Here is an 18,025-nt window from a genome sequence, read left to right on the forward strand (position 1 = left end):
TTGGCAGAATTAATATGGTGAAAAAAGGCATTATTTCCCAAAGCAGTCTACAAATTAAATGCAATACTCAGCAAAATGCCAATTTCATTCTTCAGTGAGATGAGAAAACAATCCAAAAATTCATATGGAACCACAAAAGACCCCAAATCCCAAAAGCAATCCTTAATAGGAAAGGTAGTGCCTAAGGCATAACAATACTAAACTTCAAACTCTACTACTGAGCTATTGTAATGAAAACAGCTTGGTACTGGCACAAATACAGGCCTAAGGACCAACAGAATAGAACAGAAGACCCAACAATAAACCCACAGATGTACAGCCATGTAATATTCAATAAGAGAGCCAAAAACATAGGTGGGAAGAAAGAACTTCTCTTCAAGGAATGATGCTGGAAAAACTGAACATGCAGAAAACTGAAACTAGATCCCTATCTACTATCCTGCACTAGCATCAATTCAAAATTGATCAAAGACCTCAACATAAGACCAGAGGACCATGAAACTATTACCAGCACAGGTAGGAACTTTCTGCAAGGTATTAAATCAGTCCAGATGCCCCTCAATGGATGAACAAACCAAGAAAAGGTAGTATATATACAACGTAATTTTACTCATCCATTAAAAAGAATGATAATATCATTTGTAAAGAAATGGAAAGATTTGGAAAAAACAATGTTAAGTGAAGTAAATCAGGCCCAGAGAGATAAAGGTTTCATGTTTCATGTTTTCATATGTGGAAGCTACGATTAGCATTATACATATGTAAGTAAGTATGTTGGGTTGTATGCAAGTGTCTACAAAGATATTAACTGAAATATGGTAGACATGGCATTAAAAGGAGAGGGGATAAATGAATGAAGAGGAGAAAGAAGAAGAATGAAGTCAAGAATTCACTATCCTATAAAATTAAAAAAAGTGAAGGAAGAGGTAAGTAGGACAGGGATAGGTGAGAATGTTGAAAGTGATGACATTGATCAAGATACATTGTATTCATAAACTGCTTTGTACAACTACTTAAATAAAATTTAAAAAATTATAGTGAGGAAATGAAAATAACCAAAGTGCACTATATACAAAATATAACAAAATCTATTATTTTGTACAATTATATAATTAAAAAATAAATATATATTATAAAGACTTAATTAATTAAATATATTTTATAATATACAAAACAACGAGGAGGCAACAATGCTTTATAAGAAATGTACTAGTTATCTTGCCCATGTAATTATAACTCCTCTGTACTGTATTCTCACAATAAAACAAACAAAAAACCAAAACCACATTCTTCCTCTTGAATTTTCAGCTCCTGCCTTTAGTGTAAGTTTCCTGCTTCAGTGTTTTTGCCTTGTATACTTTATATCACACTAGACACGATGTTGAAAATGAGCTATACAATTTGTGGGGGAAGGGGGTTGGGAGGGAAAAACTTTTTAAAAAGTAGGGAAGAGGTGACACTCTTCAAAATGAAATGTATTCATTACCTGACTTATGCAACTATAACTCCTCTCTACATCACCTTTACAATAAAAATTAATTTTATTTTTTTAAAAACAGAGAGAAAAAAGGATTTTTCTTCCCAACTCTTTTATTTTGGTTCTTCCCACATACTTACTGCCTGTAATCACACTTATCAGTGTTATTATCAGCATGCTCAAACACAGTAAATCCACACAAATCCTCAAGTCTGTGCACAGACCGACATGTGTGACTGCTTAGCCTGGTTTCCAAAAGAATTTCAGACAACTTACAAGGAAACATAACAAGATAGCAGAAATTAAGAAATCCTTTTACGGGAGGTTTTACCAATTTTCCCTGTTGGAGGTTCATAACTGTATAGTCATGCATTACTTAACAACAGAACACGTCCTGAGAAAATACACCATCAGGCAATTTCATCCTTGTGTGAACTTCAGCATGCTTACACATTAGATGATATGAGGTCACTGGGTGATACAATCTCATGGGACTACTACCATGTTTTCTCTCATTGGCCAGTGTTGTTATGCAGGCTGGTTAGCAATAGCATTACCATCCATCTACACAGCTTGAGGGATTGTATGTCGGATATAGGAGAAAACAAGCCAATGATCCCCTGGAGCCTTACTCAGCCACTGCTCAAACTGGCTGGGAGATAATTTGATTAATACAAAGTAACCTAATCATTCACAAAGGAGCGTGGAAAGGTCTCAAGTCTTTACTTCTAAAAATTCTTAGGTTTCAACTAGAACCCAAAATGTGCATGCAAACCTACATGCATATTCCACACATTAGAACCATAGAAAGAATGAACAAAATCCTAGCCAAAGGCTACTTAGGGAAGAAACTTAATGTAATCCAATTCTACCCTAACGGCAAGATATGCCTGCAAAACTGACACCCCTCAATGGGAACCATTATCAAGGTGTCAATTTTTCAGCTTCTCTTTCTTTATTTTGGCTTGCTGAAGAGCATCAAGAGCCACTTTAGTAACATATGATCTGGGTTTGCCCAGGTATAATATCTCTTTTCCCTGCAGAGAGAAATCTAGGCCAAGGTTTTAGACCTCAAAGCTAATGAATGTTGCCTCGGAAAAGGCAGACAAGGGGCAGCAAAGAACAGAGGCCACAATCCATCTTTCACCCCGTGCCAATACTGAGATGGTTATATTAAACAATTCTATTAGGCATATTCCACTAAGAAAACAAAGAGGTCTACCTCTTTCTCTCAAGCACTGCTGCCTTCTCGGTGCCCTTAGTCTCTGCATCTCAAAATCTGCAGTTTACATTCTGATAGACATATGCCCAGGCTTCTAACTGGATTGAATGTGTCCATTTCCACCCCAGAGACTGAGCACCCATATCGATGCTCTGAAGGCATCCTAGGAATTTAGACATGAACAAAGCCCTTGTTAAACTGGGGAAAGACTGACAACCACTAAGTCAGACCACTCTGCCTCCTGATAAATCCTACTTACACCTATTTCCTCAATTATCTCCTATACTGGTATTTACTGAACACACACACATACATGCACACACACATGCACAGAGTCTATCACTGCAATTTCTTCTACATACGTTGAGAAAAGGAAGATGCTGGTTCTTAGAGCCTTCATATCTCTTACTTCTGCATCTTCTTTGACTCTCCAGGTAATCAGGAAATTATTCATATTTGGTTGAGGTGCTATAAACAATCTTACACCATAAATACATGAACAAATCTAATCTGCATGACTGTATACCACAAATGGTGCTTGTGTGAGAGAGATTACATGATTGAGATTCTCTCTCTGTGGAGGATAGGAGGAGGTCTAACATCTTCTATCAGACAAATATTCCAGAGATACAAAGCCAATAGAGGAGAGTGTAAGGAGAGGGCAGGGGGATTATGTATCCTTCCATCTATTTATCTATCTATCCATCCATCTATCTATCTATCTCTATTATCTATATAGATAGATATGATCCTAGTGTATGAATATATATGTATGTATATATATATATATATCACAATGTATCTTGTTTTTATTGTTTATTTAAAGAAACTGGCCCATGTAATTATAGGATTATCAAGTCTAAAAGTGACAGGACAGGTCAGCAGGCTGGAAACTTTAGATGGAGTTAGTTGATGGTCCAGTCCTGAGACAGAATTTCTTCTCTGGGAAACAGCAGGAGTTGCTCTTGAGGCCTTTAGTTGGCTGGATGAGAGTCATCATCACTTTCATTATCAGGGTCATCTACTTTCCTCAAAGATTGTAGACATTAACCACAAAATCTTTAAAGACTTCGTCAAAGATTGTAGGTATTCAGACTTTTCCCCATAGATCTTAAAATCTTTCCCCAAAGACTGTGGGCATTAATAACATCTACAGAATGCCTTCACAACAACTGCTAGATTTGTATTTGATGAAACACCTAGGTACCATAGCCCAGCCAAGGTGACACATAAAAATAACACTATACTTTCTAATCTGCTCCTGTGGCACCTAAACTTTCTTTAGGAAATACTGTTGCTCCAAATACTGTTGCTTCTCTGTGTCTAGAGAGGATTCCCTGCTTATAAGGAGGAGATTGGGGAGGAAAAATTCAAACTTTAATGGCTTCAGTAAGGAACTGGTCTCTATTTAAACTTAAATCAACACAGTATTTCTTCCTCCAAGAGTTAAACATTAACCCTACTGGTGTTTCAGCAACACTGTGATTTCAGTCTGTTTTGGTTTGGAAGTGTGGCCAAATGCATGCCTTGGCTAAAACTTCCCCTCCACCTCTGCAGGTGACATCTTATGCTATGAATACTGTACATATACTATGCAGGTTCAGTCTAATCTAGCTACCACTAAAAAAAAAAAAAAAGGCAGGTGACACAATTAAAATAATACTATGATTTTTTTAGCAGTGCATATCAGGAAAAGGAGGAAGAATATTACTTATACTAAATTATCGATTCTCTTGCCACATGTCACATACAACTAAAGCTTTTGCATTATTCATACTCGATCAATCATAACTCATGGTGCCAAACATTGGCTGAGTCAGGCCTTCGGGTACTGACTGGACTGTCCCCCTAAAGGCTTCCTTCCCTTCAACACCCCAAATCAAGGAACATTAACTAGGCTTCCAAGATAATTGGGTGATTTGAGTTCACACCTCAAAAATTACATCTTTTTCAAGTAGCACTATAAAACATCTTCGGAAGAGTAATTAAAGACTAAAGAATAACACACTGGAGGCCAGAAGAAAAAAAATCAATGACAGTGCTTCAAGTCTGGCTTTGTGACTCTTGAGTATGTTCAACTCACTTGAAGTTCTCAGAGGGAGATATGGTGCCTTTTACCTGTTCATTAGCATGGTACTAGGCACTCGGGACGAAAGAAACAAGCCTGACTGAACAAGACAGCCCATATTCTTCATTGAAACCAAGATCCAGACAAGGCAAAATTAAATTGCATACTCCATCTAAAATCCTGATGCAAGCTGCCAGTGCTCTTGTCATGTTTCTGCTGCTTCAAAGCACACACTATTGTTTTATTCAGAGCATCAATCCTGCTCACCCCAGTAACAAACACAGACTTCCCTTAGGTTCTTGAGAGAACCACAAAGGAATAATGAAGCCCCTTCTCCTGCCCTAAGGTTTGGCCATCCTGCAACCAGAACATAATGAACCCTCGTTACACTGAATTCAGGATGTACCCAGCAGCTTCTCTGAGTTCAAAGTATGTAATCTCATTAGTTATCGGCCACCATGTCTAATCCGATGTTCAGACCCATGTCTGCTGTACAATTGAGTTCAATGAGTACATTTAACAATAAAGCAGGTATAAGCCCTATGGAGAAGTGTGGTACCCTTAAAGTATCAATTAGCTAACTTGGGGACAGAAGGAAGAGAGCACAGACTCATGTATTTCTAATTATATATTAGCACAGCAGTTCCAACTCATTCCAGGCCACAAAGATGTCAGTTAATCCAAGAATCCACACAACAGGCTTCAGGTCCTCCTGTTCATCATGAAGCATTATCTACTGAGACCTCTGCACACTAGTCATGGTAAAAGATCAGTGGAAAACCAACACCAATGACAAATTCATTTCCTACAATCATGTTGTTCCTAATCAAGATGACTCCAATAAAATTAGACCAACCTACTTCATCTGGAAACATATTTGACATTATCCTAAATTATAAGCAGTATATCTTTTTATTTATTCAGCCTAGAAATGTATTTATAATTTAATTTCACTCCATCCTATCCCTTACATTGCCATGCTGCTCCTTACATGCAGTCTAGTCTCCACTACCATGATGTTCCCCAAACTCAGTACTTTAAGATTGTTTTAAGACAGAACAAAGAGAAACTTGCAATCAGTGTTATATTACTTCTTTCAACAGTGCAGAGTCTTGAGGCTCAGGAAGGAAAAGTAAAGGAGAGAATAGGCCAGTGGCAGAACTTAGCTTCAGTACTGAGCTTTCTGGATCTGAGGGCTGTGCTCAGCCACTGCACCCAAATTCATGTTGCTAAGGGTTTGGATAATGTTTGATAGTGCCACCAAGGAATTTGGTCCTCAGTATGGCAAGGTAAGAGATGGTAAAATCTCCAAGAAATGACCCTGTTACAAAGTCATTGGGTTATTGGGGAGACTATACTCAGCAGGAATGGATGCGGGACTCAGAAGAGCATCACTATAAAAGAAGCAAAGTTCCCCAGCTTCTTTGGCTTCCTTCTTGTCTCACAATGTGATCTCTCCTTCTCATGGGCACTACTGTCACCAACCATGGGGTCCTCCAAAGAGCCAAGATGGCTACCTCATTTATAAAGTACCCAGTCAGCCAGGAACCAGTGGCTCACACCTGTAATCCTAGCTACTCAGGAAACTAAGATCTAAGGATCATGGTTCTAAGCCAGCAGGGCAGGAAAAGTCCATGAGACTCTTAACTCCAATTAGCCACCAGAAAACCGGAAGTGGCATTGTGGCTCAAGTGGTAGCTGAAGAGCTCAGGGTAGCATCCAGGCCCAGAGTTCAAGCCCCACAACCAACTAGATAGATAGATAGATAGATAGATAGATAGATAGATAGATAGATAGATAGATAGATAGATAGATAGATAGATAGATAGATAGATAGATAGATAGATTAGATAGATTAGATAGATAGATAGATTACCCAGTCTTAGATGTGTTGTTGTAGCAGTGGAAAACAGGCTAATATAAAAGTTCTCAATCAAATCACCTGTATGTGAGAAAAGCAGTGGTTTAAATAATACATCTTACATGGTTAGCAAGTTCTGTGGTCTCCAGTGTGCTATCTAATGGTGTGGAGCCTCAGCCTCAATTTTATCCTCTGTTGCAAAGGGGAGATCATGCCTACCTGAGAGGTATTGCTGGAAGGAGTGACATGTCTAACACATATTTGATACTAATGCTTATGCTAATGTTTATGCTGGCCTAAGAGAGAAAATAATCACTTGGACTTTTTACAATAGCAACCTTAAATCAGATAATCCAATACCCCATGGTGCCATGGTACCCTGAGATGAAGTGTTGTTTGAGTGAGTATGTATGTATGCAGTTAGTTTGGTTTGGTCAAACACCTTCACAGGAAGCTGTGAAGGCTCAAAGTGAAGACACTGAGAAGGAAAGGGCAGTGAGAGCAGAATGCATTCTGTGTTACCCAGAAACAGATGGTGACTATAAGTATCCTGGGTGCTTGAGGAAACGAGGTGCTGTCCTACCACATTTCCAGTGGCTGCAGCACTTGTTTAATCAAGGAAGCCATTTGGGTGGAAGTAAGGACCTAAATCCAACTTCAAAGATATATTAGTATTTCAACGTAATCATTAATTATTTAGGCATCCCGCAGGTGCCACGGTCACCATGTCATTCTATGTTCTGTTGAGGGTTCTGGAAATGACTAGAACTTAAGGCAGAATACTCCCTTTTTCAGGTATAACCACACAATACACACTCCAAGGAAGAAGATGGGGGGTGGGGACAACACTGGGAATATTCTTTTACAAATGAGGCAGCTAAGGCCCACAGTGAACAGACAGCCTATCTACAAACCACAGGATTATTCAGAATTGAATGGAATGATGGTTGGACAATACATATCTTCCAACCCACAGCTCCAAGTCAGGCCCACTGAGCACCAAAGACGCTAATCACAATCATCTCAATCCACATCACCCCAGTACTCAGGAAACTAGTGCCAAAGAACCCATGGCTGAAACGCTCTGGAAACTAGCACTAAGAGATGAGGCCTGGACACCAGGACTAAGAAAACAAGACTGAAGGTCAGCCTTGGGCAACAGGAGGAGGAAGGTGAAAACGTAAATGGCAAGACATGAAAGGAAGGTTAAGACGCAACCCCCCTCTACCCCCCACCCGCAGCTCTACCCCTCCCCCCCCATATACGAATGCTCCCTTAGGATTACTCAGTGGTTCTAGGGCCATGAGTGCTTACAGAGGCCTTGGTGGTCTCACTTGGGCGTTTTGGAAGGAGAAATGGTGATGGCCATCTACTTCTTTCCCCACATACAATCTGTACCTCTTGTCTCAGAGGGGAGATGGATTCCTTTCCTTCTCTTTTCTATTTATGCTTCTACTTACCATTGTCCAGTTATTTGACAAGAACTTTGTAAAGGATTCCAAGTAGTGAAGTAAAAGGTGGCTACCAATCTTGAGATTTATACACTTGGAGTCAGATGAACCCAAAAGTTAACTTCCACGAAGAACAAAAGTAACACCCCACAGTTCCTAACAGATGTATCTACACCTCTGGATGTTTTGTTGACTTTATTAAATATCCCTACATTTGCCTGGCATATTCCTGACCTTTATTTAAAAACACAATTATCTTCTGGCCTCAATGAGCAACACTTCAAGTTGACAATCACCTGCAAGATGTAGTATATGACTACGAGCCTCCCACTTTACTGTTCTCTGACATTTTTTCCACACAACTCATGATTAGGACCTAAAAACCAGCTTAGCACGCATATCCTGAGAGGCCATACCCACCTCTGTCCGAACATCAGTGTGGACTTGGTTTCAGCCTCATTGAAGACAGAAGGAGAACAGCAAATGACGATGGTGGTTCTACAGTTCCCACCTAGGGAGTCTTGGAGAATCCGAGTCATCTTGCTGTCCCGGTATGGCACATGGGTTTTCTAGTTTGGTGAAGAACAAGTTAGAGGGTTAGCAAACAGGCAGGTCAGGAATGGAGACACTGAGCTTAGATAGAAGCAAATTTATAACCAGTAGTTAGGTCTTTGGATTTTTCCAGAGTTTAGAATGCCCACTCTGAGATCTGGATCACTGGAAATCAGCATGACTGTTCTAATAAACTGGATCACCCAGCAATAGGCGTCCACAGTCAGAATTTCCTCTGTCTTCCTCCAAACAGGAAAACAAATGAACCTCTGATGTGTGTGACAGAAAAAATGCAAACCCCAAAGGCAGTTTCTCAAAATGTTATTTAATAGAAGGGGCCAGGATCACTTACTGTCCCTTCTGCCAAGGCAGAGATCACATTTCCGAGAGCGGACAAAGACTTATTGATATTTTTAGCTTCATCAAGAACAGCTCCCTCAGCACCAGTCTTGCTGACCTGCAGGAGAGAAGAAAAAATTGTTTCAGAGGATGACACCATGAGAGCAAAAGGGAAATCCTCCTGGAAAGCAGGAAAAACAAAAGTAAGCATCACATTGATCAAATGGTCTCTGGAGCTGGGGGCTGGGGATTTGGTCTCTCCGGCTGTCATTTTCCTCTCGATTAGGTTTTAGTGGAATGGCTGCATCAAGTGGGAGAGCTGTGGATGTTTCCCTGGGGGACATCCCATCCATCCAGGGAAACCAGGCTCTGGAAACACTGTCACCAGAGGTAAACTGGGTCCTGAGAAAGTCAGCCACTGCCTCCTGTCAGAGAAGTCAGGGAGACACATTAGAAGAATGGGCTGAGGGAAGAAATGTAAATTCAGAGCTCCAAATTCAGGCAAAGGAGCACAGGTGCTGGGGATGGCTGTGCAGACTCTTCCTTGCCTGCCTACTCTGTTAAAAAGAGGGGAAAAACAAAACCCAAAAAATCTGGGAGAGGTAGATCAAAACACCATGTTTTACATTATAAAACTGTCTTTCCTTCTGCAGCCAGAAGGGCCATGCAAAGTGCCTCCTCTGCTGTGTTATTACTGGTAATTTCATATTTATAGCATTTGCTCTGGGTAGAAAGGCAGTGGGCAAGAGGAGTGGAAGAGCCGGAGGGACTAAATACAATTTATGTCTCTGCTTCCTGGACAAGTGCAGTAGCGTGAGCTGCTGCTCTCTAAAGAATAGGGAGAGAAGGAATAAGCTCAAACTATACAAAGATAATTTCAATTACACATAAGAGAATCCATAGAGGGGGGCGTGTCCAGGCAGAGGTTTCTTCAAATAGGACTGATCTTGTCTCTTGGAATTACATGTGCAGACACCCTGCTTACAGACAGGGGCATTAGGTATATGATGGGTCACAAATCATAACGGTCTATTCACACTGTGTTTTTAAAGATGCTTTCAAATTTCAGTATCCTAAGTCCATGAAATATACAAGGCAGGGACTATCTTCACTTTCCTTTTTCACACACAAGGAAGTGAGCTCCAAAGATGTCGTGCTGACACCATGGAAGAAGCCATTCAGAAGAGATGGGAACCAAAGCCCAGAGTTCTGTTCTACTAGGTTACACTGATACATTTACATGGATACATGTGAACAAAAGAGCCACAAGAAAAACACACTTTAAAAACACTTCTCAGGGCCATTAGCAACAAGCCCTTAACACTGTACAAACAAGTCTTCACTCTGGGGGCTGGGAATGTGGCCTAGTGGTAAATTGCTTGCCTACTATGCATGAAGCTCAAGTGGTGGAGTGCTTGCCTTGAGCTGAAGAGCTCAGGGACAACACCCAGGCCCAGAGTTCAAGCCCCACGACCGACAAAAAAAATAAAATAAATAAATAAATAAATAAGTCTTCCACTCTGATCTCTGGCCAACAGGCAATTCTTGGGTACATTCCAGCCCTAAATACTCATCTCTATGCAAGACATGTTATGTAGACCCTTACAGGCCACCACAGTCAAATTAATGGTCAGTCTGGAACTAAACAGTGCTGCTCTACGACATCCAGCCTCGTGTCTATTTAAACTAAACTAACCAACACACATAGTTCTTAACCAGGCACAACTGATGTGTTCTCTCACGGCAAATACAAATGAGAGGAAAATTCAAGTAACCATTACTTACATAGCTATTAGTGGCCATAACTTCAAATATGGTGCAGTGCTGTGAGTGGGGTTCAACTGCACAGTTAGAGACTAACATCCCCAAGCCTTGTCCTGATAGGGACAGCCAGCTGATGTCAGTGATGATGGCAGGAAAGGGCATTGTGCACTGGGGCTGGCTCTGTGATGTTGCCCGTGCCCAGCCATGCTGGGGCAGCAGAAGCCAGCAGTGATGATTTGGAGGGGGACTGCTAAGGGGCCACTGGAGATTCCTGGAAGCCCATTTGATGTGCAGTGTGGCGCACCCAGATCAGTGTCTGGGAGGGCACAGGACAGAGGGTAGATGACAAAGGAGGGTCCTAACAAAACTAGAGAATAGTCAAAGCACATGGTTAAAAGACTGACCACAGACCTCTCTGTACAGCATCTTGACAAGAAAATTAAAATTTAAAAATAATTAAAAATAAAGAAGACTAACCACAGGCCTGGAGGAACCAAGCCTACCAGCATGAAACACTTTCATGAAACACACTATTAGAGAGAAGCAGAGAATACAGGGAGAATCCCTGGCCTCCATATCTTCCACCAGCAAGATCAACTTGCAGAGGTAGCCTGCCATGTTCCAACAGCAAAGTCCTTTCTTGTCGTAAGTCTCACACAACATGGAACTCCTTCTTTCCTCAGAAGTTGATGTGCTGCCCACATTTGTGCAGTGCCTTTCTCATACTAAGTTCAGACAAACACCCACCTAATGCCATTAGGTCAATTAAATAAAGTCTGAGGAAGCCTTCAAAATTCCTGCCCACGATGCAAACAGGGGACTTCAGGACTCAAAGAGAAAGAGTAGGAAAACAAAGGTTAAATTTAATAACCTTAGCTGAATATTAAAAACTTTTAAAGCTCTTTAAAACCAGGGAATAAAAAGGCACAAAATTATACGATTGTACATGACAGAATATAACAGGAAAATTATAGATAATACAAATAAAAAACCAATTACCTTTTCGCTTCCAGCCAAGTCAACCAAATAAAGCTTCCCACTGAGTTTTTTTTCAGTCTCTACATTCTCTTGTTTAATATTAATCAGGAAGATACTGTGACTTCTAGAGCTGTGCTCATTCATGTCTAAAAAGGAAAATCGTTTATTGCTCCATAGAAAATACTGTAGCAAATCTCTAGTCTTAAAAACACAACACAACCGTGCACAGTAGCTCCAGTTCTCTGAATTGGAGCCAATTTCAAAATTTACAGAAACCCCTGCTTCTACTTAAAAACAATGCTAATGCTGAAGATGAAAAACTTAAAATGTCTTCAAGTAGCAAAGAAATTAACCTAAAATTACCAGCCAGCAATTAAGGTTATAGATTCTCCAGGTGTGTCTGAAGTCCCATTCCCATCTGCTCTCCCAGAAATTCACAGCTTCCTCCTGGCTCCACTTTACATCCCTCAGACCGTATCTTGGTGATTAGTACCTGATGAAGACTATTTTAGTCATACATGTTAGCTAGGTCTTATCAGGAATATCCTAAAGCTTTCTTAAGGAAGGATTAAAACTTCCTTAAGGAAGGATTAAGACATACATCTCTATACTCATGCTTAATTCTCAAGATTAAACATGCTTTAACATCCACAGAAGTTCTCACTGATTAAATATGCTTCATTAGAAGACTGCTAGAAAAATTCTTCCTTCAACGAAGAGGCAAAAAGACTCAGCAAATATCCCACTCCGTTAACACTGGTGGTCATTTTTCAAAGCCACCTTACTTTATTTTTAAAAAACAGGGGGAAAACAACTACAGATTTCATTTTAAAAACTTGTAATAATAGAAATGAAATTAGAGCTTTAGCTTAAACCATAAAAAAAACTAACTCAAAAAGGATCAAAGAGCTAAGTATACCTGTAATCCTAGCTACTTGGAAGGATGAAGCAGGAAGATCACAAATTGGAGACCAGCCTAAGCAACTTAGTGATCCCAGGTACCAAAATAAAATTTTTAAAAGGGCTGGTGATATAACTCAATGGTAGAGCACTTGTCTAGCATGCAAGAAGTCCTGGGTTCAGTTTCCATCACAGCAAAAAGCAAAGCAAAGCAAAACAAAACAAAAGGATCAAAAACCTAAATGTAAAAGCTAAACCTGTAAGACCTATAGAAGAAAACATAAAGGCATCTGGATGTGATCTTTCTTAGATATGATACCAAAAGCACAAGGAACAAAATAAGAAGAAAAAACTGCATCAAAGGAAACTGTGAACAGAATAAAAAGACAACCCACAAAATGGGAGCTTTGCCAACAATGAGAAGTACAAGTTGTCATGTCCAAAACGAGCTTTACAACGTCGGTGCGGGGGGGGGGGGGGGGGGAGAGAAGGGGGGGAAGGAGAAGGATTGGGATTGGGATTGGGATTGGGGGGGAGGGGGGAGGCTGGGAAGGGATGTGAAGGGTAAACCAAAGGAGGAGGCTGCAATGCTTGGTAAGAAATGTACGCATTATCCTGCCCATGTGATTGTAACCCCTCTGTACAGTTCACAAATAAAATAAAATAAATTTTTTTAAAAAATGGGAGCTTTGCCAATCATAGATAGCATAAATTATATATATATGATATTTATATACCTATATAATTATAAATTATATATTTATGTCTAAATATATAAAGAACTAAAAATATAATAAAACCTCTCAAATAGTGCATAAAAAAGAATTTGGACACTTCTCAATATGCAAATGGCCAATAAGCACATCAAAAGATGTTCAATGTCACTAATAATCAGCAAACTATAAATCAAACCCACAAACAGAAATCACCTCACAATCATTAGGATGGCTTCTATAAACACACACACATACCCACAGAAAATAACAAGTGTTGGCACGGATGTGCAGAAACGGAAACTCTTGCATACTATTGGTGGGGGGGACTGAAATAAGCCATTCACAAAAGCACAAACATTGAGGATTCCATGTAGATGAGGTGCTAGAGCTATCAAATTTTTGAGATAGTCGATAGTAGCTGGGTAGATGGGAAATGCAGAATTAGTGTTTTACAGATAAAGAATTTCAGTTGGGAAAGATGGAAATGTTCTAGAGATGGCACCAAACGTAACTGTACTTATAATAAAGCCCTGGACACACCTACATGACTAAAATAGTAAATTTTATGTTCTGTATGTTTTGACATACACACACATGCGTGCCACATGTGTACACGTCCACACGCACACACACACAGACACACAGACAGAAAAGTTGGGATGGGCACTGTAGGTTATATCTGTAATTCTAGCTACTCATGAGGCAAAGATCAGGAAGATGGTGGGCAAAAAGAAAGCAAAGTTTAGGAGACATTATCTCAACCAATAAAAAGCTAGGTGCAGTGGTGTGCATCTGTCATCCCAGCTATGTGGAAAGCACATATAGGCTCAAAGTCCATGCTGGCCTGGGCATAAATGTGAGACCCTATCTCAAAAAAATAACCAAATCAAAAGGGCCATGGGCATGGCCCAAGTGGTAGAGGGACTGCCTAAGCATGAGGCTGTAAATTCAAGCCCTCAGTACTGCCAGAAATAAACACATGGGGCTGGGAATGTGGCTCAGTGGTAGAGTGCTTGCCCAGCATGCATGAAGCCCTGAGTTTGATTCCTCAGTACCAATAAAACAGACAAGGCTAGCATTGGCGCTATGGCTCAAGTGGTAGAGTGCTAGCTTTGAGCAAAAGAAGCTCAGAGACAGTGCCCAGGCCCTGACTGCAAGCCCCATGATTGGTTTAAAAAAAAAGAAAAAGAAAACACATGATAAAATTATGATGATGATGATGATGATGACAACATCCTAGACAAAGTTATTTTTTATTCTTTTTTTGTTGGTAGTGGTGGTTGTAATAGGGTTTAAACTCAGGACCTGGTACTTCCTGAGCAATTGTTCTACCTCTTGAGCCGTACCTCTATATCTTTTTGCTTTTAGTTATTTTTCACATAGAGTCATGCACTGTTGCCCAGGCTGGGACCAACTGCCTCCCAAGTAGCTGGATTTCCAGATATAAGCCACTGTGCCCAGCAGTTCTGAGCCAAAGGACCAAAAGGGGTAATCAGGCACGCCCTGAATCATCTGTGACTAACAGAACAGTGAGTAACTTTGAAGCAGGAGAAACAGAAGTGGAGTTTGACCCATATATGAATATTATGCTGCATGTTCTTGGGGTAGAAAACTTAACAGTTCTGAATCACAGAATCATAGAACCACAGGTAGAAGAAAATTGAAGAACCTAGACCAGTCAACCAACCACAACTTAAGTCTTCTACAAAACAGCAGCTGATTCACTACGTTCCCAGGTCATGGACTTTATCAGGCAGCATGAGGCTTGCAGAGTTCTCCATGTGACAGGTCAACACCTGCTTCCCTCAAGCTTCAATCATCTGGTGGTCCTCCTACTGCGATGGCACAGAGCAAGCTGACCCTTTGTCTCAACATCAGCACTAGACTATGTTGTTAAGGTAAGCTGCACTGCCCACACATCTTGTCCACGTCTAGTTTTCTTCCCCAAGCTAAGAAACCTTAGTTCCTTCAGCTTTCTGTGGATTCCCTCTTCTTTGTCTATATCCTCCATATAAAACAGATGACCTCAATTTCTTGAAGGAACCTCAGCTGCTGGCTCTCATACCACACGTGTAGTGAAACACATATATGTGTCAAGGCAGAAGCAGTGGAGCAAAGGAGCCAACTGACCTGTGCCCACTGATAACCTAGCCTTCTGGTGTTTCGTATGAAGTGTGTGTGTATGTGTGTGTGTGTTGTCTTGTTTGTTCATTTATCTGTCTTGGGGGGCAGGGGAGTACAGAAAAGGGAGTAAGGGAGGGACAAAGGGTGAACAAATGCACAAGTGGTACTAAGTAGACATTATGTTGAAATGGATTAACAATTTGTGAGCAGAGATGAAAGGGAAAAACTGGGGAAGAATGAAGAAAGGGATGATACTGTCCAAAAAGAAATGTACTTAATATGAAAATTTCTCTCTTGAGCCATACCTCTGGTTTGAGATTTTTTTTTAACTGAACAGTAACATGGTTTAAATAAATAAACTTAGAAGCTAACTTCTCACATCTTTGATTGGCTATTTGCTTCCCCTAACGTTCCAGCTAAACCTATTATCAGAACCCAGTGAGTGACTCATACAATATTGTCAGGACCTTACTGCTCTAAGCACAACAGAATTAACCTTCCCAGGAGCTGCTTTGCCCAAGCTCAACCTGGTGGTATATGAACCTTGGAGTCTGTGTGCTAATTGCTGCCCTCCAACCACCTTCCCAGGAATTATTTTAGTTGTACCTTATCACCTACATGTCCCACTTAGGAGACATTTGCATCCTAAATCTCAGGGAAATAAACCCCACCACTGTACTTACTTGTGACAGCCACGTGTCGGTTCGCTTTGCCTTCATCTATCACATCCATGACTTCTTCGGGGCTTGACACAAACCTCTCGGTGCATCCCTGCAAGCACCACAGTGAGGTCAGGTTAGCCATTAAAGAATTGAAAAGCAGTAAGACTCTGAAGCAACTAAGTATTTTTTCATTTCTTTCTAAAAGTCTAGATAAAGAGCCAGAATGCAATATCGATCCCAACTACTTTTCCTCCTGCCTAGGGCTTGAATTCTACATTAAAGAGAAATCTGAGCAAACCCTTGGCATACTAGAAATAAATTATAAAAGAAATGCTGGATTTTCCTAGGTTTTGGAGTACGCAGTCATATTAAAGGTTAAAAAAAATCAATGAGAAGAAGGAATGGACAAAGCAGCTTTGCCTTCTATCTTTAGTTATCAATAGATGCTTTGAAACTCTAGGCATAATGTAGCTATCCCTAACTACAAAGCATAAATTACTGCACTCAATATAAAACCTCTTTAAATGTTAATGATATTAAGCAATTTAAATAATAATTTACATAAAGAGGCTTTGAGGATAGAGTATATGCTTAGCATGTATAAGGAAATGTGATTGATCCTCAGCACAAAAAAGATAGACTCTTATATAAAGATAGACTCTATAAATGATAAGTGTAACTTAAGTAAATAAAAGTTAAATTGTTATTACTAAATGTTTATTTTTCTTTTCAATCAGATAAGCATGATATGTAATATTCTAGGCCTTTTACGTAGTATTTATTTCAGGAGTAACTGGAGAGAAATTAACCACAATGCCAATCAAGTCTTCCTCATACCTTTACATATGGGACTCTGTTTTTATCTTCATGAACAGCCAAATTGGTTTTGGAGACTGCAGAGAGGATAGTGAGGACATGCAAAGAAGAAAAGAAAAGTTAAAGACACAGTGTTGGAAGAAAGAGAGATTGTTACAGAAGATAAGCAATTCAATCTTTTAGCAATTTGTAAGTTTAAGCTGTGACTAAGAATGAGCAGACAGCCTGAAGGCAAGTCCTGTAACTCACTTTAACCTTCCTGGACTTGAGTTACAGAGCAAATAAAGACAAGCAGTCAAGTTACTCACCATCAAGTAAGTCCCTTATTTTGTCCAAGTAGATCTCAAAATAGGAAACCTGGTTAAAGACAAATTGAAATTGGAATAGAAATGCCACACTGTATCTCAAAAACATTATTAGAATGTATGAAAACCTTTTCTCCTGATGCACTGCTAAGAAGAATAGAAAAGGAGATGGCAAGTGATGGTCCTGAGTCCTGAGCTTCCAGCCTGATCAGCTTGCTCTGTGCATCTTCACTAATTATTATCAACCTCCAGCCCCACTTGACTCGTTGGTTTCCATTCAGAAGACATCACATGCTAGAAGGACTATTACAGGATTCCAGGTTTTACCTTAAAGAAACACTAACCAAACTTCTATGTGTAACAGTCACTAGAGATAACATCATCTACAAGTAATTTTCAAAAATTAATAGACCTCATTTGATTGCAAGAAACTGACAATCTCATTTGTCCTGGAAAAGAACACAGCCCACACCTTCACAGGTGTGAGGATAAAAGCAGGGCATTTGAAACTACAAGAGTTCAGTAAGGTAACTTGTAGAGTGTTGGTGAAGGTAATCAGGTTCAGAGTCTAGAAAGGATTTGAGGAAAATGTGGTTTAATGAAAAATGATTACTCTGTGAGAGGAAAGGGATACCCTCCCCCAAATAATTATTCTCAAGCCTTAGCCCAGGACCACTTGTATCAGTCTCACCCACAGAATTTGCTTCAATTGCAGAATTCTGAACTCTATTGCAACCCTACTGGATCAGAATCTCAAGGGGCTATGATCTAGGAATTGAATTCTGAATTC

At 40.0% G+C, this 18,025-nt stretch overlaps 1 protein-coding gene across 1 annotated transcript in view; it reads right to left on the minus strand.

Annotated features, from left to right (window-relative positions):
- The window catches only part of Kif5c (kinesin family member 5C), a 160,794-nt gene that overhangs the window by 71,252 nt on the left and 71,517 nt on the right, over positions 1-18,025 (minus strand). Inside the window, exons 5-10 of the mRNA XM_070023492.1 lie at positions 17,239-17,287; positions 16,952-17,007; positions 16,136-16,223; positions 11,734-11,858; positions 8,984-9,088; positions 8,500-8,648 (exon numbers count right to left, since the gene is read on the minus strand). Of these exons, the coding sequence (XP_069879593.1) occupies positions 8,500-8,648; positions 8,984-9,088; positions 11,734-11,858; positions 16,136-16,223; positions 16,952-17,007; positions 17,239-17,287 (572 nt within the window). The remainder of the gene's footprint in view (positions 1-8,499; positions 8,649-8,983; positions 9,089-11,733; positions 11,859-16,135; positions 16,224-16,951; positions 17,008-17,238; positions 17,288-18,025) is intronic.

Source organism: Dipodomys merriami, unplaced genomic scaffold (assembly GCF_024711535.1).
Source record: "Dipodomys merriami isolate MVZ:Mamm:240054 unplaced genomic scaffold, mDipMer1.0.p SCAF_1, whole genome shotgun sequence".
Taxonomy (NCBI): Eukaryota; Metazoa; Chordata; class Mammalia; order Rodentia; family Heteromyidae; genus Dipodomys; species Dipodomys merriami.